A 16,565-nucleotide genomic window follows, 5' to 3' on the forward strand; every position below is an offset into this window, starting at 1 on the left:
CTTGATCAGCAGATGGCTTCACAGCACATCAAAGAGAGACTTAACCCAGGCCTAGATGATGTTATAGATCACTTCTCATTCGCATCAGTTACCTAGATTCACTAACTTGCGAGATGGCGAGGCTCTCTACGTCCATGCTAGTCCTTGGGTTTTACAAGAGTTCTTCTGTACTCTAAGAATGAATGATTGAAGTTCATAGCTGCTGGTGACTCCTCTGCCTAATTATAGGCAGCAGTGCCAGAATTTCTATACTGGGAAGCTTAGGGGCGGCTCTCTGGTAGGAAGGAAAGCAAAGAGACTTGTTTTGAAGCAGTGTTATTAGAAATATTATTTATCTGAGATGAGGGTTGTGTTGGCGTCGCGCCTGTTATAAGAGAACTACAGGTTATCTCAGCCTAGGTGATGAGTCGCCGAAATACACAAAAATACTTAGGCTATGTTCTGTATGTAGAAAAAATATACATTTGAACTTATATTCTGCATTTTTTAATGACAAGAGAAAAAAAAATGGCTGCTTCCTAAGGCCTCCCTCACTGTATCAACAAGTATGTAATTGACAATATTGGACGGTATCTTCAATACATGATAGTGCTCAGCGAAGTAGCAACAGTAGGAGGGATAATCCTTTCCCTCGTCTAAATAAAGATGATCTTTAGTTACTGATATTTACCAGCAGCGGCGTCAAAGTTTGTTCCCAGAATAGTGTTATCAGTCGCTATCATTCACTTCCGCCATCAGTGAAGCAGCGACTAACGGAAAGACAACAGTTCTTGAGAAACAGACGAGGAAGAAGGTGGTTGTGGTGTACCTGTCTCCAGTGTCCATCAATCATCACAACCAGTCTATACCCACTACCACCACAACCACGGTGTACACCCACTACCACCACAACCACGGTCTACACCCACTACCACCGCAACCACGGTCTATACCCACTACCACCACAACCACGGTCTACACCCACTACCACCGCAACCACGGTCTACACCCACTACCACCGAAACCACGGTCTATACCCACTACCACCACACCCACGGTGTACACCCACTACCACCACAACCACGGTGTACACCCACTACCACCACAACCACGGTGTACACCCACTACCACCACAACCACGGTGTACACCCACTACCACTACCGTCTACACCTACCACAACTAACACTGTCTACATCCACCACAACCACCACTGTCTACACCCACCACAACAACCACCACTGTCTACACCTACCACCACAACCACCACTGTCTAAACTCACTCCTGATAACAAACACTGTCTAAACCCACCGCTACAACCACCACTGTCTAAACCCATCACCACTGTCAACACCAACCACAACAGCTACCACTGTCAACACCCACCACCACAACCACCACTTTCATCGTCCACCACCACTGTCAACATCCACCACCATAACCAACACTATCAACAACCATCACTGTCAGCATCCACCACCACAACCACCACTGTCAACACCAACCAACCACAACTACCACCACTGTCTACAACAACGATCACAACCACCACTGTCAACATCCATCACCACAACCACAACTGTCAACATCTACCACCACTATCAACATCTACCACCACAACCACTACTGTCAGTATGTATCACCACAACTACCACTTTCAACACCAACTAAACACAACAACCACGACTGTCTACACCAACCACCACAACTACCACTGTCAACACTAATCTAAACAATCACCGCTGTCAACACCCACCATCACAACCACACTGTCTAAACCCACCACCACAAAAACCACTGTCTCCACCAACCATCATCACTGTCCACACCACCACCATCACTGTCCATACCCACCACCACCACTGTCCATACCCACCACCACCAGTGTCCACACCCACCATCACTACTGACCACACCCACAACCACCACTGTCCACACCCACAACCACCACTGCTAACACCCACCACCACCACTGTCCACACCCACCATCACTACTGACCACACCCACAACCACCACTGCTAACACCCACCACCACCACTGTCCACACCCACCACCACCACTGTCTCCACAACCACCACTGTTAACACCCACCACCACCACTGTCCACACCCACCACCACCACTGTCCACACCCACCACCACCACTGCCTCCACACCCACCACCACCACTGTCCACACAGACCACAACTGTCCACACCCACCACAACTGTCCACTCCCACCACCACTGTCTACTCCCAACACCGCCGCAATTCACACCCACCACTCAACCGGTCTTCACCCACAACCACAACCATTGTCTACAACCACCACCGCATCCACTGTCTACACCCATCACTACCACCACTGCCTACACCCACCACCACAAACACTGTCTACACCCACCACCACAACCACTGTCTACACCCACCACCACAACCACTGCCTACACCCACCACCACAAACACTGTCTGCACCCACCACCACAACCACTGTCTACACCCACCACCACAACCACTGCCTACACCCACCACCACAACCATTGTCTCCACCCTCCACCACAACCACTGCCTACACCCACCACCACAAACACTGTCTACACCCACCACAACAACCACTGCCTACACCCACCACCACAACCACTGCCTACACCCACCACCACAATCATTGCCTACACCCACCTCCACAACCACTGCCTACACCCACCACCAGAAACACTGTCTACATCCACCACTACATCCACTGTCTACACTCACCACCACAACCACTTTTATACCTATCACTACCACCACTGCCTATACTTACGACCACAACCACTGCCTACACCCACTACCACAAACACTGTCTACACCCACCATCACAACCACTGCCTCCTCCCACCACCACAACCACTGCCTACACCCACCACTTCAAACATTGTCTACACCCACCACCACAACCACTGCCTACACCCACCACCACAAATACTGCCTACACCCACCACCACAACACTGCCTACACCCATCACCAAAAACACTGTCTACTCCCACCACCACAACCACTGTCCACACTCACCACCACAACCACCGTCTATACCCATCACTACCACCACTATCTACTCTAGCCACCACAACCACTGCTAACACCCACCACCACAACCGCTGCCTATACCCATCACCACAAACACTGTCTACACCCACCACCACAAACACTGTCTACACTCATCATCACAACCACTGTCTACACTCATCATTACCACCACTCTTTACACCCATCACTACCATTACTGTCTACATTCACTACCACAACCACTGTCTACACCCATTACTACCACCAGTCTCTACACCCATCACTACCACCAATTTCTACACCCACCACCACAAACACTGTCTACACCCACCACCACAAGCATTCTCTACACCCACCACCACAACCATTGTATACACCCACCACCACAGCCACAGTCTACACGCACCACCACAACCACTGTCTACACCCACCACAACAACCACTGTCTACACCCATCACCACAACCATTGCCTACACCCACCACCACAACCACTGTCTATACCCACCACCACAACCACTCTGTACACCCACCACCACAACCACTCTACACTCACCACCACAACCACTGTCTATACCCATCACTACCACCACTGTGTACACCCATCACTACTACCACCATTGTCTACACTCACCACCACAACCACTGTCTACATTCATTGCTACTACCTCTGTCTACACTCATTGCTACTACCACTGTCTACACTCATCATCACCACCACTGTCTACACCCATCACTACCACCACTGTCTACACCCATCACTACCATCACTGTCTACACCCATCACTACCACCACTGTCTACACCCATCACTACCACCACTGTCTACACCCATCACTACCACCACTGCCTACACCCATCAATACCACCACTGTCTACACCCATCACTACCACCACAGTCTACACTCATCACTACCACCACTGTCTACACCCATCACTACCACCACTGTCTACACCCATCACTACCACCACTGTCTACACCCATCACTACCACCACTGTCTACACCCATCACTACCACCACTGTCTACACCCATCACTACCACCACTGTCTACACCCATCACTACCACCACTGACTACACCCATCACTACCACCACTGTCTACACCCATCACTACCACCACTGTCTACACCCATCACTACCACCACTGTCTACACCCATCACTACCACCACTGTCTACACCCATCACTACCACCACTGCCTACACCCATCAATACCACCACTGTCTACACCCATCACTACCACCACACCACCACTGTCTACACCCATCACTACCACCAGTGTCTACACCCATCACTACCACCACTGTCTACACCCATCATCACTACCACCACTGTCTACACCCATCACTACACCCATCACTACCACCAATGTCTACACCCATCACTACCACCACCACAGCCACAGTGTGTCTACACCCATCTACTACCACAACATTGCTACACCCACCACCACAACCACTGTCTATACCCACCACACAACCACTCACACCCACCACCACAACCACTACCACCACTGTCTACCCATCACTACCACCACTGTGTACACCCATACTACACCACTGTCTACACTCCATCACTACCACCTCTGTCTACACTCATCTACACCACTGTCTACACTCATCATACCACCACTGTCTACACCCATCACTACCACCACTGTCTACACCCATCACTACCATCACTGTCTACACCCATCACTACCACCACTGTCTACACCCATCACTACCACCACTGTCTACACCCATCACTACCACCACTGTCTACACCCATCACACCCATACCACCACTGTCTACACCCATCACTACCACCACTGTCTACACCCATCACTACCACCACTGTCTACACCCATCACTACCACCACTGTCTACACCCATCACTACCACCACTGTCTACACCCATCACTACCACCACTGTCTACACCCATCACTACCACCACTGTCTACACCCATCTCTACCACCACTGTCTACACCCATCACTACCACCACTGTCTACTACACCCATCACACCCATACCACCATCTACACCCATCACTACCACCACTGTCTACACCCACAACCATCACCACTGTCTACACCCATCACTACCACCACTGTCTACACCCATCACTACCACCACTGTCTACACCCATCACTACCACCACTGTCTACACCCATCACCACCAGTCTTTACACATCACTACCAACAATACCACCCATTGTACACCCACCACCACAGCCACAGTGTCTACACCCATCACTACCACCACTGTCTACACCCATCACTACCACCACTGTCTACACCCATCACTACCACCACTGTCTACACCCATCACTACCACCACTGTCTACACCCATCACTACCACCACTGTCTACACCCATCACTACCACCACTGTCTACACCCATCACTACCACCACTGTCTACACCCATCACTACCACCACTGTCTACACCCATCACTACCACCACTGTCTACACCCATAACCACCACTGTCTACACCCACACTACCACCACTGTCTACACCCATCACTACCACCACTGTCTACACCCATCACTACCACCACTCTCTACACCCATCACTACCACCACTGTCTACACCCATCCACCACTGTCTACACCCATCACTACCACCACTGTCTACACCCATCACTACCACCACTGTCTACACCCATCACTACCACCACTGTCTACACCCATCACTACCACCACTGTCTACACCCATCACTACCACCACTGTCTACACCCATCACTACCACCACTGTCTACACCCATCACTACCACCACTGTCTACACCCATCACTACCACCACTGTCTACACCCATCACTACCACCACTGTCTACACCCATCACTACCACCACTGTCTACACCCATCACTACCACCACTGTCTACACCCATCACTACCACCACTGTCTACACCCATCACTACCACCACTGTCTACACCCATCACTACCACCACTGTCTACACCCATCACTACCACCACTGTCTACACCCATCACTACCACCACTGTCTACACCCATCACTACCACCACTGTCTACACCCATCACTACCACCACTGTCTACACCCATCACTACCACCACTGTCTACACCCATCACTACCACCACTGTCTACACCCATCACTACCACCACTGACTACACCAATCACTACCACCACTGTCTACACCCATCACTACCACCACTGTCTACACTCATCACTACCACCACTGTCTACACCCATCACTACCACCATTGTCTACACCCATCACTACCACCACTGTCTACACCCATCACTACCACCACTGTCTACACCCATCATTACCACCACTGTCTACACCCATCACTACCACCACTGTCTACACCCATCACTACCACCACTGTCTACACCCATCACTACCACCACTCTCTACACCCATCACTACCACCACTGTCTACACCCATCACTACCACCACTGACTACACCCATCACTACCACCACTGTCTACACCCATCACTACCACCACTGTCTACACTCATCACTTCCACCACTGTCTACACCCATCACTACCACCACTGTCTACACCCATCACTATCACCATTGTCTACACCCATCACTACCACCACTGTCTACACCCATCATTACCACCACTGTCTACACCCATCACTACCACCACTGTCTACACCCATCACTACCACCACTGTCTACACCTATCACTACCACCACTGTCTACACCCATCACTACCACCACTGTCTACACCCATCACTACCACCACTGACTACACCCATCACTACCACCACTGTCTACACCCATCACTACCACCACTGTCTACACCCATCACTACCACCACTGACTACACCCATCACTACCACCACTGTCTACACCCATCACTACCACCACTGTCTACACTCATCACTACCACCACTGTCTACACCCATCACTACCACCACTGTCTACACCCATCACTACCACCACTGTCTACACCCATCACTACCACCACTGTCTACACCCATCATTACCACCACTGTCTACACCCATCACTACCACCACTGTCTACACCCATCACTACCACCACTGTCTACACCCATCACTACCACCACTGTCTACACCCATCACTACCACCACTGACTACACCCATCACTACCACCACTGTCTACACCCATCACTACCACCACTGTCTACACCCATCACTACCACCACTGTCTACACCCATCACTACCACCACTGTCTACACCCATCACTACCACCATTGTCTACACCCATCACTACCACCACTGTCTACTACACCCACTGTCACACCCATCACTACCACCACTGTCTACACCCATCACCACACTGTCTACACCCATCCACTACACACCACTGTCTACACCCATCACCACCACTGTCTACACACCACTGTCTACACCCATCACTACCACCCGTGTCTACACCCATCACTACCACCACTGTCTACTACACCCATCACTACCACCACTGTCTACACCCATCACTACCACCACTGTCTACACCCATCACTACCACCACTGTCTACACCCATCACTACCACCACTGTCTACACCCATCACTACCACCACTGTCTACACCCATCACTACCACCACTGTCTACACCCATCACTACCACCACTGTCTACACCCATCACTACCACCACTGTCTACACCCATCACTACCACCACTGTCTACACCCATCACTACCACCACTGTCTACACCCATCACTACCACCACTGTCTACACCCATCACTACCACCACTGTCTACACCCATCACTACCACCACTGTCTACACCCATCACTACCACCACTGTCTACACCCATCACTACCACCACTGTCTACACCCATCACTACCACCACTGTCTACACCCATCACTACCACCACTGTCTACACCCATCACTACCACCACTGTCTACACCCATCACTACCACCACTGTCTACACCCATCACTACCACCACTGTCTACACCCATCACTACCACCACTGTCTACACCCATCACTACCACCACTGTCTACACCCATCACTACCACCACTGTCTACACCCATCATTACCACCACTGTCTACACCCATCACTACCACCACTGTCTACACCCATCACTCACTACACCACTGTCTACACCCATCACTACCACCACTGTCTACACCCATCACTACCACCACTGTCTACACCCATCACTACCACCACTGTCTACACCCATCACTACCACCACTGTCTACACCCATCACTACCACCACTGTCTACACCCATCACTACCACCACTGTCTACACCCATCACTACCACCACTGTCTACACCCATCACTACCACCACTGTCTACACCCATCACTACCACCACTGTCTACACCCATCACTACCACCACTGTCTACACCCATCACTACCACCACTGTCTACACCCATCACTACCACCACTGTCTACACCCATCACTACCACCACTGTCTACACCCATCACTACCACCACTGTCTACACCCATCACTACCACCACTGTCTACACCCATCACTACCACCACTGTCTACACCCATCACTACCACCACTGTCTACACCCATCACTACCACCACTGTCTACACCCATCACTACCACCACTGTCTACACCCATCACTACCACCACTGTCTACACCCATCACTACCACCACTGTCTACACCCATCACTACCACCACTGTCTACACCCATCACTACCACCACTGTCTACACCCATCACTACCACCACTGTCTACACCCATCACTACCACCACTGTCTACACCCATCACTACCACCACTGTCTACACCCATCACTACCACCACTGTCTACACCCATCACTACCACCACTGTCTACACCCATCACTACCACCACTGTCTACACCCATCACTACCACCACACTGTCTACACCCATCACTACCACCACTGTCTACACTCATCACTACCACCACTGTCTACACCCATCACTACCACCATGTCTACACCCATCACTACCACCGCTGTCTACACCCATCACTACCACCGCTGTCTACACCCATCACTACCACCACTGTCTACACTCATCACTACCACCACTGTCTACACCCATCACTACTACTACCACCTACACCCATCACTACCACCACTGTCTACCCCATCACTACCACCACTGTCTACACCCATCACTACCACCACTGACTACACCCATCACTACCACCACTGTCTACACCCATCACTACCACCACTGTCTACACCCATCACTACCACCACTGTCTACACCCATCACTACCACCACTGTCTACACCCATCACTACCACCACTGTCTACACCCATCACTACCACCACTGTCTACACCCATCACTACCACCACTGTCTACACCCATCACTACCACCACTGTCTACACCCATCACTACCACCACTGTCTACACCCATCACTACCACCACTGTCTACACCCATCACTACCACCACTGTCTACACCCATCACTACCACCACTGTCTACACCCATCACTACCACCACTGTCTACACCCATCACTACCACCACTGTCTACACCCATCACTACCACCACTGTCTACACCCATCACTACCACCACTGTCTACACCCATCACTACCACCACTGTCTACACCCATCACTACCACCACTGTCTACACCCATCACTACCACCACTGTCTACACCCATCACTACCACCACTGTCTACACCCATCACTACCACCACTGTCTACACCCATCACTACCACCACTCTCTTCACCCCTCACAACCAGAACGGTCTAAATCCACCACCACCACAGTGTACACCCACTACAATATGTTCCTCAATAATTCGCATATAAGTGTCATTATGGTGTTGATAATGACGGCATTATCACCTTTGACGACACAAGGCAAGTCTGTTCTTCTTGCTCTCGTATTTTATTATAGTTTACCTTAACTATCAAAAATATTGCGTCTTATAAAACACTTGTCAGTGTTTCATGCTGGAAGGCTGAGTTTTGTTGAGTAATTGTGTTTCATCTCTGTGTTTTTCAGGTTGTCAGGAGTCACCACCCTGGCAGACCAATATTACACTTCCTCTGACGCCCAAGGAAGGTGTGTGGGCGGCCAGTGTGGGCGTGAGACCTGACAACAACATCTGGACACTAAGCATCACTGTTTACACCAACAAGAAAAGCATCATAAATCTTATTATCACTAGTACTGATACTTGGCAGAAATTATCATGGACAACAGATACAGAAACTGAAGAATTACAGTCACCCTGGCCTCCTCATACACATTTTCTTCCTGGCCAGACCTCCAAACTATTGGTGATGGTGTCCAGCACCGAGCTTACACTCCAGTTGTGTACATCTTCCACTTGTAAAAACAATACTTGGCCACTGCGTCATCGTAGCGTCATCAATGAAGCAAATCTCAATGTTTTCAAATTAAGTGGCGGCGAAAACTTCAATATTTGTCATTATCCTGCAGAAGGTAAAGTAACATAGAAATTATATTATCAAAATTGTTTTGCTCTAATGCGGTGTTCCTTCTAGAGGAGCACCTCCTTGCTGGTTAATAGCTAGTTCTACTTCCGAGATATTGAACCTAATCTCTACTTTCTTGGGCGTGTTAGATGGGATTGAAAGGAGACGAATGGTTTTTGGGACCTGACAAGCTGTTGAAGTGTGAGCAGGGTAATATTTAGTGAAGGGATTCAGATAAAACGGTTAGCCGAACTTGTGTCCTGGAAATGGGAAGTACAATGTCTGCACTTTAAAGGAGGGGTTTGGGACATTGGCAGTTTACAGAGACTTCTAAACTGTCGTAATTGAGCTCCTCTGCAAAGTCAGTGATTATGTATAAGTGATGGTGAAAGTGTTAAATGATAATGAAAGTATTTTTCTTTCTTTTTGGGTCACCCTGCCTCGGTGGGAAACGGCCAATGTGTAAAAAAATATTATTATAAAAAAATAATAATTATTATTATTTTAGTAGTAGTAGTAGGAATAATAATAATAATAATAATAATAATAATAATAATAATAATAATAATAATAAAAAGAAAGAATTAATAAAAAGAAAGAATTAAAATTTTAATTTTTTGTAGTAAAACTGTGATTGTATAAACTTTGGTAATAAATATCGACAAGTTGGTTTAGAAAAACACGTAAGCAAGCACTAGGACATATATATTGAAAAACGTTTAGGTCCTGGAACCTTGATCACGTCTAACATACAGAGGATGAAAGACAGTATATATAGTCTGAGAGTGAGGTGTGAGTGACGCATGGTGACCTGAAGAATGACATGTTGAGATGAGGACGGGTAGACGATGGTGAGATAATGTGACTCCTGTGTTGCTAGGTAGGTGGTGCTTTGCCTGCTTGAGTATCATGTATGCTAATATTTTAGAAATTTTGTTACGTTCTATTGTGTCGGTGACGGTGATTAGCGAGGCTTCTAGACACTGTCGGCATCTAAGGTCTTGTTCGGTGAGAACGAGCTGTGCCTCATCCCAGTTCATCAAATGCCCCGTGGAGTCTCTGTGGAGGACACAGGCGTACCTTAAGTCGTCTCTGTTACTGGCATTTCGATGCTCGTTCAGGCGGACCGCAAAATCTCTGCCTGTTTCGCCTACATATTTCTTAGGACAGAATCCACAGGGGATGGTGTAGACGCCTACTGTGGAAGTTAGAGGTGTGGGGCTGCGTTTCGTAGTGAGGTCTTTGATAGATGGTGTGTTTATGGTGGAAACATTTACGTTACTCTTAGCAAGTGCCCGGTGAGTATTCGTGGCAACATCACCACATGGAAGCACTATGAACTACTTAGAGGGCTGTTCCATGGGCGGCTTGTTGAAGATAGTTTGTGCCTTGAGTCTGCAGTCTCGGATGAAGAAAGATGGAAACTGAAGACATGTACAGACTTGTGTTATGTGAATACATTCATCTTCAAGAAAACAAGGGCTGGAGATGCGAAGAGCTCTCAAAAAGAAGCCAATGAGGACTCCTCTTTTAGTGCGGGTGTCTTGGTGTGAATGGAAGTGTATAATTATGATCGTCCTTGTTGGTAGGTTTTCTATGCACTTTGAAGAGAAGTTTGTCAATGTCGGGAGATCTGCACAGGAGAACGTCGAGGAAAGGAAGTTTGCCATCTTTTTCGAGTTCAGGTGTAAACTTTATTGATGGTTCGGCTGCATTGATCTTATTGAGAAAGGCCTGGATATTGAGACGCCTCGGATAGAAAATCAATATATTATCAACGTATCTTAGCCAGGTAACGGTGTTGGGAATGAGGCTGCTGAATTTCTCTGTCTCTAGGTTTTCCATGAAGAGGTTGGCAAGCACAGCACTGAGCGGGCTGCCCATTGCCATCCCAAAGCTTTGTTTATAACAGTTGTCCTGATACTTGAAGTTGAAATTAACACAGTGATCCACTAGACTGATTAAATCTAGAAGAGGTAAAGGGAGGTCATGGTTTTCAGTGAGCCTCTGTCTCAGAATATTTATTGCAGCATCAGTAGGAACGTTGGTAAAGAGGGCTGTGACATTCGTCTTCTTCTGTGGCATTCTTCAGGTCACCATGAATCACTCACACCTCACTATCCGCCTATATATACTTTTTTTTTCTTATTCGCCGGTATTCTCCCGGCCCGGGTCTTTTCCAAGTAGTGGTGACCCGGCCCTGGCTCCCTATCTGGGGAGTGTCTCGAGACCTAAGTCTCCCATGGGAGGAGGTACAAGTACCCCATCATCTTTGGGACCAACTGTCCCCAGGCCTAGTCATAGTCCACGCCCTCACGGGGCTCGTATATACTGTCTTTCAATCTCTGTCTGTCAGAACTGATCAAGATACCAGGACCGAAAAGTTTTCTAATAAATATGTTCTAGTGTTTGCTTAAGTGTTTTTCTAAATCAACTTGACGGTATTTATTACCAAGGTTTATACCATGTATATTATAAACGACAACGGGCCTAAAACTGATCCCTGTGGAATGCCGCTTGTTACAAATCCCCACCCAGATTTAATCCAATTTATGCACACTCTCTGCTTTCTGTTCGTGAGCCATGACTCGATCCATAACAGCACTTTTCCCCCAGTGCCATGAGATGCCACCTTCTTTAACAGCCTCTCGTGCGGAACTGTATCAAAAGCCTTACTAAAATCCCAATAAACAATATAAAAATTCTTTATCATGATCAACAGCCTCAAAAGTTTTACTGAAGGACGTTAGTAAGTTAGTTATGTAGGAACGGTCCTTCGTGAATCCATGCTGAGTATCATTAATCAATTTATGCTTATCAAGATGATTTCTTATAATATCACCTATTAATGACTCTTGTAATTTGCTTGCAACTGAGCTCAGGCTTACTGAGCGGTAATTGGACGGTAACGTCTTGTCCCCTGCTTTAAAAAAATAGGAATTGCATTGGTCATCTTCAACATATCAACCACTACACCTGTTTGAAAAGATATATTATGAATATTAGTCAGTGGTCCACAAAGTTCCTTTTTACATTCCTTAAAAAACTTGAAAAAAGCTCATCACGGTCGGGGGATTTTGCTTCAATCGGTCTACTTGTTTGATAACCATATCACTAGTGACTGTGATATTACATAATTTATATTATTCAGGCCCACTATAAAAATTAATTATTGGGATATTGTTAGTGTCCTGTGTGAAAACTGAGAGTAAATAATTATTAAAAATCGAGCACACTTTATTCTCCTTGTCAGTAAGATGCCCTGACTTATTTTTAAAGGGACCATCTTTTCTCTAACTTTTGTTCCATAAACCTGGAAAAAACTTTTTGAGTTACTTTTCGAATCCCTAGAAACTTTAATTTTATAGTCCTATTTTGCTTTTCTTATTCCCTTTTTAACCTCCCTCTTAATGTGATTAAATTGATTTATAAGATGACCTTCACCTCTTTTGATGCACTTATAAATTCCTTTCTTCTGCCCTATAAGATATTTGAGCCTATTATTCATCAATTTCGGGCCATTTCTCTTCGATCTTATTTCTTCATATAGAATAAACTTTCTTTGGCAGCATGTATAGTGTTGAGGAAGCTATCATATTGATAGCTCTCTTTGTTACCCAGTCCACAGATAATAAGTGTTTTCTATGCCCATTGTAATTTGCTAAGCAAAAATCTGGAACTGTTAGTGAGTTATCCCTACTATCATACTTCCAATCAATGTTAAAAAATAGGACCCATTCTCTTTGCTGACGACACGACTTACGTCATCTCCCACCCTAATCTTGCCACCCTCAACACCATTGTTAACGAGGAGCTGCTTAAATAACAAAAAAAGGCACAATACCGTGACTGGAACGATACACAAATAACCCGCACATAAAAGAGAGAAGCTTACGACGACGTTTCGGTCCGACTTGGACCATTTACAAAGTCACACTGTGACTTTGTAAATGGTCCAAGTCGGACCGAAACGTCGTTGTAAGCTTCTCTCTTTTATGTGCGGGTTATTTGTGTATAGCTGCTTAAAATATCGACTTGGATGGCAGCCAATAAACTTACACTTAACACTGGCAAAACCTACTATATTATGTTTGGTAGCAGAACAGGTGTTGCGCAACTTAACATTAAGATCGACAACACTCTAATTGCCAGACATAATGAGGGCAAATTCCTTGGCCTATACCTCGACAACAACCTAAATTTCAGCACCCATATCCAACACATAACAAAAAAAGTATCCAAAACGGTGGGGATCCTTTCCACGATACGATACTACGTACCGCAAACTGCCCTTATCACACTATACCATTCACTTATATATCCATACCTCACCTATGCTATCAGTGCTTGGGGTTCAACTGCAGCAACACACCTAAAGCCAATAATAACCCAACAAAAAGCCGCAGTAAGAATAATCACTAAATCCCATCATTGGCAACACCCCATCCCCCCACTCTTCATAGATCTAAACTTACTCCCTGTTCAGAACATCCACACTTACTACTGTGCAATCTATATCTACAGGACCTTAAATTCCAATATTAACCTTGACCTAAAAAGCTTTCTTGATAGTTGTGACAGGATCCACAGGCATAACACCAGACACAAACATCTCTATGACATTCCCCGTGTTCGACTAAACCTTTGCAAAAATTCAATGTATTTCAAAGGACCTAAAATCTGGAACACCCTACCTGAAAACTCTAAAACTGCAGACACATTCATCACTTTCAAAACTACAGTTAGAAAACATCTTATCTCCCTGATCCACCCCGACAACTAACTACATGATAACCACCTGGTGGTTCACAATTACACTCACTCACCCACTGACTATAAACCCAGAAATACTAATCTTAATCTTAAAATAATAAATCCTAACTAGTCATAAGTTTGCCTATGATCCAATATAGACACCTTGTATTGTGCCAAAACAAAAGCATTCACAATGCTAAACTCACAAATTATGATGTAGTCACTTAGCCTTAATACCATAATCTGTAAGGATTTAATGTTAAGAATTAATCTAAGTCTGCTCGAAATGCCTACCCAGGCTAGGTGTCCTAGTGGCCCCCTCTGTAATTAGTATTTTATAATATGTAAACCACACAATACCCAAAACCTGTAAACCCCACATTGTAACCCTTATAGAGAATAAACTTGAATTGAATTGAATTGAATTGAATGTTAAAGGTTTGTGGTCGCTTGTGCCAAGTTCCTCTGTAATTTCTGAACTATTAACAAGGGTTTCTTTGTTTGCCAGAACCAAGTCAAGCAGTTTATTTTCCTTTGTAGATTCTGTCACAAACTGCTTCAAAAAACAATTCTGAACTACCTCTAAGAAGTCGTTAGATTCTAAATTCCCAGTCAAGGAATTCCAATCAATCTGAGTAAAGTTAATGCCCCCTAGAATTACTGCATTATCGTGTCTTGTGGCCTTAACAGTTTCCTCCCATAGTAGTCTCCCTTGGTTCCTATCTAAGTTTGGGGACAGTATATCACACCTAAAATCAATTTTTCATGCCCCTCTGAAAATTCTATCCAGACAGACTCTGTATGTGTTATTTCAGATTTTATACCATTTTTATGCAACAGTTCAAGCGATCTAGGACATACAGTGCCACCCCACCCCCCTTCATGATACTTCTGTCTACTTAGAACAGTTTAAAACCCTGAAGGTGACATTCAATAGGCATGTAACGATTTTTTCATATTAAACCACATCTCAGTTATGGCAAATACATCAATGTTACCCGCACTTGCAACTAATCTCAACTCGTCCATCTTATTCCTAGCACTACAACTATTAGTATAATATAAGTTGGAAGACCCTCCTTTCTCTTTCCCCTTGCTGCTCATTTCTGCTTTTCCACTATACATATTACTGTCCTTGTCACCTAGGGCCACTGGCTTTCCAATATCTACCTCATTCTGCCTAAAAGTCGCAATATTACTACACTGGGACTTCACTATTTGCCCCCCAAAACCCGTACCACTATTTCTAGTTTATAGCCCTAACAGCTCCCTCCATTGCATTGGCCAGTGGCCCCACCCCAGACCTAGATAAGTGAACCCCATCCCTGGTATACATGTCATTTCTGCCATAGAAGAGGTCCCAGTTGTCAATGAATGTTACTGCATTTACCTTACAGTGTTTGTCCAGACAACAATTAACACCAATTACCCTGGACAACCATTCATTTCCAACTCCTCTCTTTTGCA

The 16,565-nt window shown here is 46.3% G+C and overlaps 1 protein-coding gene across 1 annotated transcript in view; it reads left to right on the plus strand.

Moving 5' to 3' along the window:
• LOC128700104 (uncharacterized) overlaps window positions 1–16,565 on the plus strand; it is a 62,600-nt gene that overhangs the window by 26,481 nt on the left and 19,554 nt on the right. Inside the window, exon 3 of the mRNA XM_053793059.2 lies at window positions 9,907–10,350. Within this exon, the coding sequence (XP_053649034.2) occupies window positions 9,907–10,350 (444 nt within the window). The remainder of the gene's footprint in view (window positions 1–9,906; window positions 10,351–16,565) is intronic.

This window comes from Cherax quadricarinatus, chromosome 20 (assembly GCF_038502225.1).
Source record: "Cherax quadricarinatus isolate ZL_2023a chromosome 20, ASM3850222v1, whole genome shotgun sequence".
Taxonomy (NCBI): Eukaryota; Metazoa; Arthropoda; class Malacostraca; order Decapoda; family Parastacidae; genus Cherax; species Cherax quadricarinatus.